The 14,925-nt window shown below is 42.7% G+C and overlaps 1 protein-coding gene across 1 annotated transcript in view; it reads right to left on the bottom strand.

The window, feature by feature from the left end:
- Positions 1-237: 237 nt before the first annotated feature.
- Positions 238-14,925, bottom strand: part of TRIM71 (tripartite motif containing 71) — a 57,773-nt gene continuing 43,085 nt past the window's right edge. The window contains exons 3-4 of the mRNA XM_076332315.1: positions 4,552-4,686; positions 238-1,721 (exon numbers count right to left, since the gene is read on the bottom strand). Coding sequence (XP_076188430.1) covers positions 270-1,721; positions 4,552-4,686 — 1,587 coding nt within the window. The 3' untranslated portion in view covers positions 238-269. The remainder of the gene's footprint in view (positions 1,722-4,551; positions 4,687-14,925) is intronic.

Genomic DNA, 14,925 nt, shown 5'->3' with positions numbered 1-14,925 from the left:
TGTTTGTGCATGAAACCCCATCGGGGGAGAGGTAAAATGTTCCAAACTGTGAGTGTGTGGGGATGGGGAGGGGGCGAGAAACCGGGGAGGGAAGGGAGGACAATGAGGTAGATAGAATTTAACTTTACAGGCTCACTCCCTGCAGAAAAGATAAGTACATTCATCTGTAAAAAAATTAAAGATGAGGTAGGTTTGAATTAACGTTGTATTTTTTCATTTTCTCTTAGAAGAATTTCCCTGAGACAGTTTCTTCCTAATTCAAACACAGATTAGAAGACGAGAATTCGATTGTTTCCGAAGTCGACCACAACAATCATGCCATCAGGGGTGACGGCTATACCTGAAGGACGGTCCATCTGACCAAAGCCGCTTCCCTGAGTGCCAAACTTGCATAAAAAGCTACCATTTGACTCGAATATCTGCACCCGGTGGTTCCTGGAATCGGCCACGATGATGCGCCCCTCTTGATCCACCGCCACTCCCTGCGGGCGCAGGAACTGGCCGTTCCCGGTGCCCTCCGAGCCCAGAAAACGTGCTGACTGGCAATCTGGATGGATGACCAGAAGGCGATGGTTGTTGAAGTCTGTCACTACCAAGTGGCCCTCATGATTGAAAGTCACACCTCTGGGGGAATCAAAGTGCTTCCAGAGTGCCCCTTCGAAGCCATACTTGTTAAGAAACACACCGTCGGGCCCAAACAGCTGAACGCGATGGTTCCTTGTGTCAGAGACCAGGATCTTGCCCTCTGTGTTGACAGCCACATCCCACGGGTAGTTGAATTGCCCGTTCTTTGTTCCTTTCTCCCCAAACTTCAGAATGAACTGCCCCTCGAACGTGAAGATCTGGATGCGATGATTGTCCTTGTCAGCCACAACGATCCTACGTGAGATGTCACAGGCCACGCCGGCAGGGCGATCGAACTGGCCCGGCCGGGAGCCCAGTGTGCCAAACTTGTGATGGAAGGTCCCGCATGGTTTGAACACCTGGATGCGGTTATTACTGCGGTCAGCAACAATGATGTAGCCTTCTTTGTCTACGCTAACCCCCCAGGGGCGGCAGAGTTTGCCATCGCTGTCTCCCTCACTGCCAAAGGAGAGCCCCGGCAGCCCTATGCCTATGTAGCTGCGCCCAGATTTCACCACAACTTTGAAGGGGCTGTTCTCAATGTGTTGGTTGCACATCATCACAGATACCAGGTGCTCTCCCTCTAGCTGTGGACGATAGCTGACGAGGTAGGTCCCGTTCTGCTGATCGCTGACGTCTGCCCCAAAAAGGTTTCCATCCGGGCCCATCACCACTGCAGAGATCATGTCACCTCCTGAAAGGCGAGGCTCACCATCGTGGTCATAGCCTATCACTGTGAAAGAGGCCACTTTGCCCTGCAGCGCACGCTTGAGGCCTTCCCCAGTGGCTTTGGTCAGAGGAGCAAAAGCCCCACTGCTGACAAAGCCCATTGATTTAATGGCCATATACAGTGCCTGGTCAGGGGGAGTGAACATGATCCTGTCATCTTCCTGTGGCTGGAGAAGGCCTCTCACATTCTTCAGCTCCTGCACCTGAGCCAGCATGCGGTCCCGAGCCAGAAGAATATCCATGGTACGACCCTCCTCCAGGACCTGCTGAACAGCACTAATGGTGTTGTCCAGCTTATTTAGGTTCTGACGTAACTTTTCAACTTGCAAGTAGAGTGACTTAGCCTTGACTTGACGAATCTTTTCCACCTTGGGGGGCACAGGGAGGGAGAGAAAAAGCACACTTACATCAGGAAAGGCAACCAGTAACACAGAAACATTTCCTAATGTCGCTCTTCTACATAAAAACTGGTTGTGCAGTTGTTGCAGCATGTTGACACAGAACTGCAGAACAAGCCTCTAAAAGCTGTGATGTAGAGAAGCAGAAATGAGGAAAAGTAATTATTTATCCCAATTCAGGATTATTATTCTCTCCCATCCTCCAGCCAAAAGTCATACATTCTTACTCTGCAGATCTGCTGCATCAGAGTGCCATTTGAAAGGAAGAGTCACTTGCTTACTAATAACAATTTGCTTCCTCAAATGCTATTCTATTTTCTAGTTGCAAGGTACTTGACAGATCATCCGAAGGTACATCTTATTTAGACTCCAGGGAGGACAGAGGTTACTCAGACTCTCAAGAAAGAGCAGAGGCTTAGGCTTCTCTAACCAGAATCGAGACCAATTTCAGAAGGTAGGCTGTTATCACACAAAGCTGAAGCTAGGAGTCAGCATCAGGTAATGCACATGGGCTCTTGTCATTCCCCTGCCTGCCAAAACTGTTTTCATGTGACTGGATAATACTAGACATCTATCTCCAGGGATTTTTAGGGTCCAATTATTTTAATATTTTCTTGCAAATACTGGCAGTCATGCCGAGCTAGTGCTTTACAACGATGCTTTATAATGTCACTTCAAATGACACAGAAGGTTGCTGCCAGTCCCTGCTTGGGGGACTTAAGCTCAAGCAAAAATGGCTCATTTGCGAATATTTTATATAAGCCTGTGTTTATATATACTCGTGAAAAATCACTTTAGACCAGCTGGCAAAGACACCTGCCTTGTAAAACTAACGAAACATGTAATTGCTTTATTGTTGCAAAAATACATGTTCTTGTGTCTGAATACCTGCTTGGCTGCAGAACAATACCAGCAATGTATTTTAACGAGGGACAACTCACTGGCTGAAGACTCCTTGGTTATACACTGACTAGATAACAGATGTACAAATAGGCTATTTCATTTAAAGTTAAGGCATGCAGGTTTTACCAGACTGGTAAAAAAAAAAAAAAAAAAGAGTCAGAGATGCTTCCTCCAATAGATTTCCAAAAGAGGTTACTAATCTTAGGTCTCAGCTTAATCCTTGGCCTCAGCTTTGGTACCCAAAATTATTCACTAACATGCTTCACATGAGGGCTTAATACACTCAGCATTTTTTGCTAGAATGATTTACCACCACCACCAAGTTTCCTTCTTAAAATAATGTTTTATAATCTGTAGAAAACTTGCTCTCAGTGCAATAAAGTGCATTTATGCAGCCTCTTGGGATACAAATAGCTTAGGGGCAGCTCTTACTTGTCCTGTACTAGGAATACCTCAAGAGAGAAGGCTGCCAAGCTTCTTGGGGAAGGCTAACCGTGGAAAGTGAGCTCATCTCCCTCAATCCAAATACCTCAGAAAAAGCAGCATTAGAAGTACAGTAACTATATAAAGTGCATTTTTAATCTTGCCACTGACACTTATAAAAGAACTACAGAAAAACAAACCTCTCTTTTAGGGAATTAGTCTCACTGTAGCTAGAGTAGTTGTAGTTCCATACAATAAACTCTTACCAGAGTGGTCATTTTGGTGGCAACAGATATTAAACCAGAAAATTACTGTTCCAGTCAGTGTGGATGGAGAAGAGGCAGGGAGAAGCACTTTAGCAGGATGGCTCTGCTTCTTGGCAGCATGTGCCTCACCAACCACACGTACATGCCACCCTGCCTGGCTCTGCTAGTATAGGCAGTGGCCACACAGCACCTGGTTTCCTGCCACGCTTTATCTGGTGCGACTGCGTATTTAGGAGTAAATTGAGAATGCTGCTATAACTTTTCCTATCTTGACCACACATTTTTGCTCCCCTATACCAATACTTAGCAATCACGTGGTCATAGAACAAGTCAGTTTGACTCACTGATCTAAAAGACCTAATCCAACAGCAGAGAGTGGGCTTCTGTTCAATTCTACAAGTGGGACCCAAAGGGCCAATCTAAACTACTCTGTGCTGAACAAGCAGAGAAGAGCCATGACCACTAAGTTACCTTTCCAGAATAAGAAACTTCGCTGTTACTTGCTTTCCTCCTCTCAAAATACCACACATGCATCATGGCTGAAGTGAGTGCAGGAGTTTGGGATTGTGCAGATGCTCTTGCTAGAGAGTATTCATTTCTTCTACTAGTAAAAAAACCCCAAAAAAATCAGAGGAACACTACCTTGATCGAGGGTAAAGTAAGTTTTTAGGTGTGGGGACAATGAAAGTTACGTCTTGCAGAATTTCTACTAGTCTTTCTAAAAAAGGACACAGCATATACAGCTTTGCTCCTTTCCTTTGTTTATGGGAAGTGGATCATGTAAGAAACCCCATATACTACATACCTACTACAGCAACGTATTAAAAAGGTTTTATAGACATTTTTAAACAAGGTGTTTAATGGCGATCTCTTCTCCGGTCAGTACCGAGATGCGAGGCATAGCTGCTGAGCCAGCAGGGGGAGTGCCCACCCTACTTGTGGGGCTGAGCTCGCATGAGGATACCGTAGTCCCTACAAAAACCCAACCAGTTTCTCAGATTAAGAGATACCTTCAGCACAAAACCAACCAGGGCCGGAATCCAGCATCCTGCTACCTACAGAAAAGTGAGTTCACAGTAAACTGTAGTGTTTCAATTCAGTGTTCGTTGGAAGGATATCAGAATCTGGCCACGTACTCATTAAAAAGCATGTTTTCAGTTTGAAAAGGCACTTGTCAGCAGTTCAAACCACAAATGTAAGGTGCATACCTTCCAGAGCAGCTCACACTCCCGCTCTTCCAAGGCCTTCTTATGTCTAGTAGTCACTGCTTTGACTTCAGATTGTACCACCTTCGCTTTCATCTCAACCTGCTCTGCCACAGCCTGGGCCTGTTCAATACTCAGCTGGGGAGAAAAAAAGACAGCACACTTAGGGCTCAACCAAACCAATTAGCAATGCATCAGAGGAATACTGCTTACATTTCACTACCTTCAGGTGAAGGCATAAAGTGACAACTCTTGGTTTGTTTGTTTTTTTACCAGGCCTTCGCCCATTTCATACATCAGAGCCTGAAAACTGACATAATTTTTTTTAATACATCTATTACATGGAGTTTACACCTTCATTGTACCATGCACCACAGGACTAAATTCTCTGTGCAATTCCAGCAAGCAGCTAGTATGAACTCAAACAAGAGACTCGCGCAGAAATTCATACTCATGTTTTCCTACATATAGAGAACCCGGTTTGTCTTGTCCCTCAAAATGGTTCAGACTGTTGTGTGATTGTTCTGCTTCTAGTAAGAAATGACACTGTAGGGAACAGACTGTTTTATCTATGCATCTGAGCTGCACAGAAGTACCCCTAACAGAATGTGACGTTAATCAGTTTTAAAAGAAAAAACAAAGATTAGATAGTTATCATTAAAAAGCATTCATATAGTTATTCACACCTTGGATAGAGACCAAATTCTTTCTAACATAACCTTGTAACACTAGTATCTTAAAAATATTCTGCAGTAGTATTCTGCAAATACACAGAATGCACCTGGAAGGAACATGTCTCTTTTCTCCCCTCAAAGAAAAAATTGTTTCCTTGAAAAGTCCTTCCCAAACTGCTCCCAGTTTCACAAAATATTACAGAAAAGGGCATAAAACCAAACAAGATAAAGGGCAGGCAAATCTGAAGGATCACTGTTCCCAATGGAAAAGGTTCGATAGCATCAGTTAACTGAATCTTTTCAACACCTTTTTGTCATACAGCGAACCAGCATTAACATGCAATGAGGCTGTGAAGCTCTAAGGGGTTAAAAAGATACTAGTTTATTAGTTACAAAATTCTAGAACAAAATGATGGTATGTGAGGGTATTTAGCCTAGAAAAGAGAAAGCTCAGGGGGGATCTTACCAATGTATACAAATACCTGAAGGGAGGGTGCAAAAAGAACAGACCCGGGCTCTTTTCAGTGGTGCCCAGTGGCAGGACCAGAGGCTATGGACACAAACTGAAACACAGGAGGTTCCCTCTGAACATCAGGAAACACTTTTTCACCATGAGGGTGACCGAGCCCTGGCACAGGCTGCCCAGGGAGGCTGGGGAGTCTCCATCTTTGGAGACATTCAAAAGCTGTCTGGACATGGTCCTGGGCAACCGGCTCTAGGTGGCCCTGCTTGAGCAGGGGGGTTGGACAAGACCTCCAGAGGTCCCTTGCAACCTCAACCATCCTGTGATTCTGTGACTGTACCATCAAGCATTTACTTTTTTCTCTTTTAATAAACTTGGCACACAGTTTTTATTTCCAGAATTTTAGTATTAAGCAACATACACAAGACATCTAAACCCCTACCAACACACTACACATGACTGTAGCTGCTCAACAAGTTGTTAACAGCCAAGAACCTAACTCAAACTCACCTCCATTTTTCACATTACATACTGAAAGCCATGGAAATAGCCATGGGTATTTTGTTTTTAAATACAGCATTTTAGACAGACTTTACAACACCTTTCCCTCACTCTGGTCTGAGGAACTGCTCCATTTCAGAGCTTGAGCTGTTTCAGACTAGGTAGCCAGGGAATGCTCTGGCAGAAGGCATCTTTAATCTTCAGAAATGCAGGCTTGATAAAGTGGGCAAAAATGTAATTTAAAGGCTTTACTGTACATTCAGGGCCTCATGGAAAATATCCTCAGTTTAATTCTGTATGCGAGTATGTACCAATCTAAGAATCACCTGATGCAACAATCTATGAACCACCCAATGTGATCCAGCTTTGTCTAGAAAGTCAGATAGGGCTTTTTGTTATCTTTTATGGAATTAGTTGTTAGTATTTTCAAAGTCTGATCTGGCAAGTTCAACAGCATCTAGTTTATGCCAACAATGGGAATGCTAAAACATAAAACCAGAAGTGTACTGTTACTTGGACATTTTCATTCCAGGTAATTATTTTAAGACAACTAGTTTAAATTAGATGTATTCTTCCAGGTCACGTAGGAGTAGAGAACTGAAAGGAAAAGAAAGACTAACTTGGTCAGGTGATTAGTCTCTGGAGACAAGATTAAGACAACCCTGAGAAAATAAGACAAGGCACTGTTTCTGATCTTTAATCCAAGAGAAGTCTCTTGCAAACTGGCAGAGGAAAATAGGAGTGCTACCTGACAGCCCCTCTGCAGCACAGGGCTCAGTATTTCAGCTGTTCCTCCTTCATGCAACTCCCCAGTCATCTTACCTACATTTTCAACAGGGAATGTCTTCAAACTCATGGACAGCCTAAGTATCCCAGTCCCACTGGAGGCAGACCTGACCTGCCTTCACACAAAGCTTCTGGCAGACAAATTTGACTCAACACTTCAAGTTGACAGAAAGTGAAAATCTCATTACAACAATTAGCACAGCAGACATGAAGTCACAACTGGGCACAGATTAAGGCTTCATAAAAGCCAGTAAGTCTCAGTCCTAGCTGGAAAAGTCCACATGTAAGAATACTGTGCCTCTATCATCTCTACTTTGCCATTCAAATACAGAACCAGCTTCTACTGCAGGGAAGATACGTTTTTCTTCCAAAACAGACCTGGATTCTTGTCAAGTACAGCAAAACACCCTCCTTCTCTTGCAAAGAGAAACAGGTATCTCCTTGAGAGCTGTTAGGGAAATTATGCTATCCACTCATATTCCAATTCTAGCAAACATGTCTGTGAAAGCATGAAAGTCTTGGTTTGCTCGTTTGAGCTTTTTGTACAGCAGTACTTACTAGGACAGTGATCTGTGTGTATGCTTTCCTCATACCTTATAGCAATCTCAACCTCCCTCACAATTCTTCACCAAAACCAGAGGCCACCTTTCAAGAACTCCATCATAGCAGGAGAGGTATTAATTTTCTGTGGATACTGTGATCTTTCATCTGTAGGAACCAGTTATGGTAGGGCAAGTAACTGTACTCAACAGCACAAGGTTTTCTACCAACAACTCATGTCATAATCTGGATTTGTTTTTACTTGCCTGAGTCTGAACAGCCCAGATCAATGAAGAATGTCCAAAACACCAAGGCTCTAATATTGTCCAGGATATTGGCAAAGTTTTGGTGAAATTCACATGATCCTGCACTCTGCCAAAAACAGGCTGAACAGCCTAGGAAGGCTGGCCAGCATCAAACACACAGCAGCAGGCAGTGGTATGGTGCAGAGGGAACGTAATAGGCAAGTTATCTATCGGAAGCAAAAGCCAAGAGCTTTAAGTACAACTTTCGGGAGCCTTCTTTACATGGAAATCCCTTGTTCTCTTTGATTACTGTAAGATATCAAAGTGCTGCCATGATAACTCTCTCCTGCTGTTCTGCAGACATTTCCTGTGCAGAACTTGCCTTCAGAGAGGTCAACTTCTTAGGAAACATGTTAAGCAGAAGCATTTCTTGTCCTGGTCAGGCACCACACAATCTTTTCAACAACAAATCCTTTTAAAGAAAAGCAGTTTTATGATGCACTCTCCTCACGGTATGTCATAATTATTCCAGTGGTAGTGAATGAGACAGTCAGCCAGTTCACATGCTTGGGAAACAGAAGACAAGGCCTGTGTTTAACAGAGCATCTCGTTGGGCTACTGAATTTGAGATGGGTAACAACTATTTTGTTTCCTGCTGTTGGTTGATACAGTAAATCACCTATTTGCAGCTGTACCTATTCACTCGTGACTTCCCAGGGGCCCAAAGATGGCCAATACACTCCCCGTTCTATTAGAGATGTCACCAGTGCCTTCTGTTAATAAAGGACTTTGCAATGTATCTTGTAAACTTCAGGGTTGAAACTGGTACTTCCAATTCCTCAGAGTAAAATTTAAGTAATGACAGTGTTTGTGCAGGCGATACGTTCCAGAGGGCCACAACAAAAGGAAACCTTGCAAACAGAGCTTCCAGTGGGGCAGACAAGCATGTTTTCATGAAGGAAAGCAATACAGACATCATCACTAGCTATTGCTACCAGCACATTTCAGAATTTCCTACTCTTTGTAAGCCTACCCAAATAGCAAACAACACTCAAAACACATACTTCAGGAGAAGAGGACAATGACATGCAGTATTACCTGTACTTTCAGATTTCAAAGCATTTAATGAGAATTATTAAAGGTGCAGGTCTCAGTTTTTATTCTCTGGACATTTTGCACAAACCAAAAAGGCTACTTTGTTAACACCGCAAGGTAGCTATTCCTATAATTCATACAGCATTTTACATCTTATTAGACCTAGCTCTGCATAAACACACCCCTATGTAAGTGTCACTGGCACCCAGGGCGCCAGCGCCTACATACAACATGCTAAACCAAACACTCCTTTCCAGGACAAGACGGCAGACCCAGGCATGCCTGGCCAGCTCCTACATGCTCCAGCCAGTTTTGAGTAAAAGGTGAAGAGCAAAGTCATATTGGACCCCAGGTGTCCTTTGCGAGCCCCCTTTAGGTGGGCACCTCTGTGAGCTCCCCTTTAGCTACATTTAAACACCTGGGTAAAAAACTAGTAATGAGCTTGCTACAGTGGCTCTGACATGGCAACTGATGCTACGACACAAAGCTATGAAGAAACTTAAGAGCCAGAAGTAGCAAAGTAGTATCATAGAACTTGGCTGCACTTCTGGATATCTGGGCTGACTACAGTGGGGCCCAAATCAGGATTTGCCATTTTGTAGACTGGCAGTTTTCAGCCATTTTTCACATTTCCTGTCTTCTATTGGACATTAGGAACTGGAGCCTCAAGTTAACAAAAAGCTTTCTACAATTTAATCTTTACTTAACTTAAATATTCCATGGGAATTTTTAAGTGTAATGTTCTAGAAATATCACTACTCCAGGTTTTTACTAGTGCTGCTTTTGTAAATGAAAAATCATTAGAAGCATACAACACTCCAGGAGAAAGAAAATCCGTTACAAAGCATATGCTCTGACGGACTACAAACAAGAAATCCAGAGCTACTGTAACGGTGCTGATGTCCTCACTGCATGGTTTCCACAGTCCAATACCCAAATTAAAATCCGTATGTCCACACAGCACACAGTTATTTAAAGAGGCTAACTTATGTCTCTGAAACAGCAGAGCCTGTTAATCCAGATGCTGAGCCATGATGATAGGTTATATCAATTCAGAAAATTATACATTTGAACAAACTGCGGCACAACACACCACTGTGGCAACACCATGAGATGTGTAAAGGCTGCTTATGGTAACTGTATTGCAACCTATCAACGCTAGCTTGCATGAGCATTTTTGAAAAGGTCCTTAGGATTTTTAATTCCATCCATCCAAAGATGGGACGGAGGTATAATTTTTCAGGCATTAATTCCAATATTTAAGTTTGCTAGTCTAAGTTTTCCAATGAAGGTACAAACTTCTGGAGAGAAAATTCAAACTTGAAAGCAAACTGTTTTCTTCAGAGGAATCCTTCAGTATTTCAGGGGTGAGTGAATGGACCACAGGTAACAGCTAAAGAACCTTAAATACACAATTCTCTAGCTCAATATGGAGGACTTGCACTTTAAACACAAAGGAATTTAAGAGGAAGTTAATCCTGCTTAGGAGGAAAAAAAGCTTTGAGATGCATATTCTCTGGCAACCCCCCGAGCTTTTAAAAGCACATTAAAACCAAAAAACTTAAGGAAGTCTTTCCGTATATCTCAAGTTAGCCCTCTTCCACCAAATGCTAAAGGCGTTCCATCCCTAAATAGTTTGTTTTCAATTCCTTATGGTAACAAAAGGATACAGAGGGCTTGTTTCAAAGAATTCTTCCAATTGCTTATCACTGTTTTCAGAGCAGGATAAAACAACCAGAACATAACAGCCAGCTTTCTCCAGCATCAAGAACTAGATCTAAACTTCCTAATGTTCTTATACTAGAAAAATTAATTGGAAGATCCTATACAAACTATAGTTGCAGTAAAGATACTAGGATTAATAAGCTTAGCAGTGTCTTTGCAGTAGTATTGGTGCAGCTATAGCACAAGTCACAGTAGTTGGACCAACTTAAAGGTTTCAGTCTAAAAAGTGTAAAATGCTAAAAAATTCTCCCTTAAAAAAAATTCTCACATAAAGAGAATTTTAAAAGAAGCTTTGATGGAGGGAGGACTAGAGGCCAGGTTAACTCATGTCCGAAACCAACAGTCACTTTGGTTTGTACTGCAAGAACAGGCTTTTTGCCTAAAGTTTTAGGCAGAACAGTAGTTTGGACAGTGACACATGTCAAATCCATCTTTCCCAATAACCATCTGCTCATGTTACACTAAGGAACTCAAAACACAACACAAGAATAACCAGAAGTACAAAGAAATTCAGCCTCTGTTGATATAAATCCTGGATTTCAAAAAGCACAATTGACTCCATTTTGTTTACAAAGCTTCATTTCAGATTCTCAAACATGCAAGCCTGACTTCAAAGCCACACACAAGGGTGCCTGAGCTACCTTGATGTGACAACCCCAGAACAATCCCTTGCAGCACAACAGGGCCATCCTTCTCAGGTATCGACCTCCCAGCAGCACAGATCCATATGGCAACCCACAGGGAAGCTTCCACTGAAGGGCAGAGGCTCAAGGCAACAGGTCAGCTTCCTCCTCTGGCCGGCCAAGTTTCTTACAGTACCTCCCTCCCCCCTTCCTTAGAATAAAAGCGTTAGTCTACTTCATACCACCTCCTCCACAATTTGGAGAGAAGAGGCATTGCCTTAATGGCTGACCCACCTTACCACCAACTCCTAAGCCTTTCACGCTGGTAGATAAGAGAGCGGCTCCCTCTATGTTCTGCGCATAACCAGTCTCACTGCATTAATTTAAACATGGAAGCCTGCACTGTCAAACATCCCAGCAAAAACAACTATAGGCTCAGCTAGGAAAGAATGTTTGTTTTCCAATAAAACCACTTTTAAGACAACTGACATGAACAGATCAAATTGTATTTTAACATGTTCACCTGGAAATTGACTCTAAATGGGAATAAGCACTTAAGGCTTTCCTGTTACGCAAGTGCATTAGATTACACACACACATATATACAATTACACATGTATAGATCTATTTTAAGAACATGACATTTTGAAGAAGCCATCTATCTTTCATCATAACAGATTTACGTTCGTGGCCGGGTCCTTGGAAAAAGTTTTGAAAGACGTGTGCGCTTTCGTGAGGTAAAACAAGGCAGCAGGGCAACCTCCCCCATATAGAAAGGCAGCAATCCAGCTTCCCCCCACCCTATTAATCCAATGTCAACTTTGGCTTTCATATCATCCTGTGAATCAATTCAAGTCTCTGAAAAGGCTAGAAAAGCATCCCAGCAAGAGCATAGCTTTCCACTGAGACAAGAAAGAGGTCCTACAAGCAACAGAGTTGGGTGTTTCTGCTCCGTTCCCTGACACCATCGGCAGTACTGGTAGCACTGCAGTGAACCAGCCAGGGGGCAGACCCAGCCAAAAAGTAATCCTACAGAAAGGTTATCCTTTCAGCTGGATCAGCTCGCCACTCAGGCACACAAGCACAAGTTCTTGTGTTAGGGACGGGCTTAGAAACGCATGATCCAGGCCACGACCAGCACAGCACGGGGAAGCAGGGGAAGCTCTCCACTGCTGCAGAACCTCACTGAGGAAAAAAGCAAGCCTCTTGCTGCCAGGATTACTATTTCTTACAGAGGACTTCAAGTCCTTTGGAAAGTGAGGTTTGGACTTTTCAGGAGCGACAGACTAGATCAGGCTTCAGTAGATCAAGAGGCTGAAATGTATCCCAACTCACAGCATTTTTTTTTTTTTTTTTAAAGTCTGAAAAACAATCTTTCCTCCAAAGCCGCAGGAAGAGTTTAAATAAACATTTCTTCCTAAAAGCCTTCAACTTTGGTTAACCAGATACTCTCCAGCCAGTTGACTCATGGCTTGATTTCCTCTCTCCTGCAACGCCCTTCAAATTCCATCTTTCCCCCTTTACTCTCAACTACCCCTCCCTTGTTCATCCTCAACATCTCATGTCAGAGAGCTATCACTTTCAGAGCCTATTAAGAAAGACTTACTAGTACAGCAGTATGAATCAGTCCCACTAAGAAGTGTTACTACACCGTATCACTTTTCAAGCCTCAGAGCTCCAGTTTATGTTCCCCATATTGCAGCTTGTACTGGCATTTAATTCCATGTTGACTGTTTTCAAACTTTAACAAAAGCACTCAAACCAATTTCTTTTGATTTAGAGTCTAGTTACTTTAGAGTTTGTTTTAAATTCATGCTGACATGCTGTCTCCTCCCTAGGATAACTATATAGCTTCATAGCCCTATCATCCCAAGAACAAGGGAAGCTCTGCTCCTTGAAAACTTTCTTATGCAGCAAGCTCACTGCATCAACCTTTGAGTCAGGCACCTCTGCTTTTAACTGCATCACATGCTCTTCTAGTTGTTGCTGAGGTTGCTTAGATAGCAGCTGTCTTGAGTTGTACAGTCTTCCCATTCCTGCATATGCACACGCAAATTACCACCACCTCAACTTTATCACTGATCTGCTTGCTCACTACACCCTTTTTCTGTACAGCAGTCCAGATTAAAAAGCCCACTAACCTAGTAAGACAACTCATTATTGAAAAGCACGGTTCATTTTATAGAATCTTTACACAAGCTGCCCAGTTAACACTTTCAAGATAGCCTCTGAACCTGGATGGGCTGTAGCTAGACCAGGGCAAAACTGCACAAACTAGTTTCAGTTGAGCTGCTTGTTCGAGTTTCATGAACATAGCCAGTACCACCCACCCTTTACCTGTACCATCATAAAGTAGTCAGGTCACCATAACTGCAGGAGCCTCCAACATAAAGGCCAGAAGGAAATGGGGGAGGAATAAGCAAAGTAAACCCAGTAGGAAGCAAGCAGGCACAAAAGCATTCATGCAGTAGTAGTAGAGTGGTACTCAATGATATTCTGCCAGTTTCTACTCTAAGAGTCAGTCCCTTCTTAGATGATTTATCCACCCCGATTTATCCACCCCAGTTAAATGGTTAAGAGCCCTGAAGGTCAAAAGCAGTAATTTAATTACTAACAGACAAGCCCTTGTCTAAGACAGCCCGGAGAAATTCACAACACTGCACCAGTGAGGTTCTTTAGTACAATCCCTTTCTTCTTGCTCATTTTGAGGACATGTTAAATGTTTCAGTACGGATACTGCTGAAGAGCCTTATGATCCAATTTAAAACAAATCTTGGAAGAAGCTAAGGTTTGCAGGATTCTGTTTTAAGATGGAGTTTTAAATTAGCCATCCAGCTCCAAAAGCTTGGTGTTTGCTGTTCCGTTGTACCAAGTTAACATCACAAGCTGAAGGGAGACATCAACAACAGTCCAATATCTATACCATCATAATACTTATTATTTCATTCCACAGGTGTAAAGACTTAAGGAGAGAAAAGTTAGCTGCTCCTGTCCCAGCGAACAAGCTTACTTAAAAGAGTTATAGCTATCTAACAGGCTAAAAGTTATGGCTTCTTCTCACTAACCAGCGAGGCAGAAAAATTGTCACATTACAGAAAGGGATCCAACTTCAAAACAGCCAGTCCCCAAGACACACAAGCCCTACATCAAGTAACCTGCCCAGAGTACACAAATTCCGTAGCGCTGCAGGAAAGTGAGCTAGGAGAGACTGAAGGGGTGGTCACTGCCAACAACAATGGAAGAAGAGATTTAACAGATGTTATTTAGCAAGAAAATTTAAGAGACCCACTGAAATCCTCATCTGCTAGAAACAAGCAATGATGGGTGGACAACAAGGTTTGTTGGTTTTGTTTTTTTTTTTTAATTATTGTTTGTACCATGCATGTGCCAGGAAAGCACACCCAATTCAGAAAATAAGTTTACTTCCTACACAGGGCATTCTACCAATGTTTACTCAAAAAAAAAAAAATCTTATTAGTTAAACCACATAGAAGTGTTGAGTTTCAGAATATCCAGCTCAAATCTAGACCATTTGAGGCTAACAAAAATGAGAAGACAGTACTGTGGAGTGTAGCTTCCCATGATGCTTTCCCCATCCAAAGTCTCCTTATACAGGCAAAACTACTGCTAATATCATATAACAGTTACTGCTCGATATTATTCAGCAAAAGTAGCTATCTACATATCCCTGCGGGTTACTTCCCTATGTAAATTTCTTCTGTAGT

The sequence above is a fragment of the Aptenodytes patagonicus genome, chromosome 2 (assembly GCF_965638725.1).
Source record: "Aptenodytes patagonicus chromosome 2, bAptPat1.pri.cur, whole genome shotgun sequence".
NCBI classification, from domain to species: domain Eukaryota; kingdom Metazoa; phylum Chordata; class Aves; order Sphenisciformes; family Spheniscidae; genus Aptenodytes; species Aptenodytes patagonicus.
Note: the sequence above shows the minus strand (reverse complement) of the source record. Positions and strands in the feature narration are given on the sequence as shown.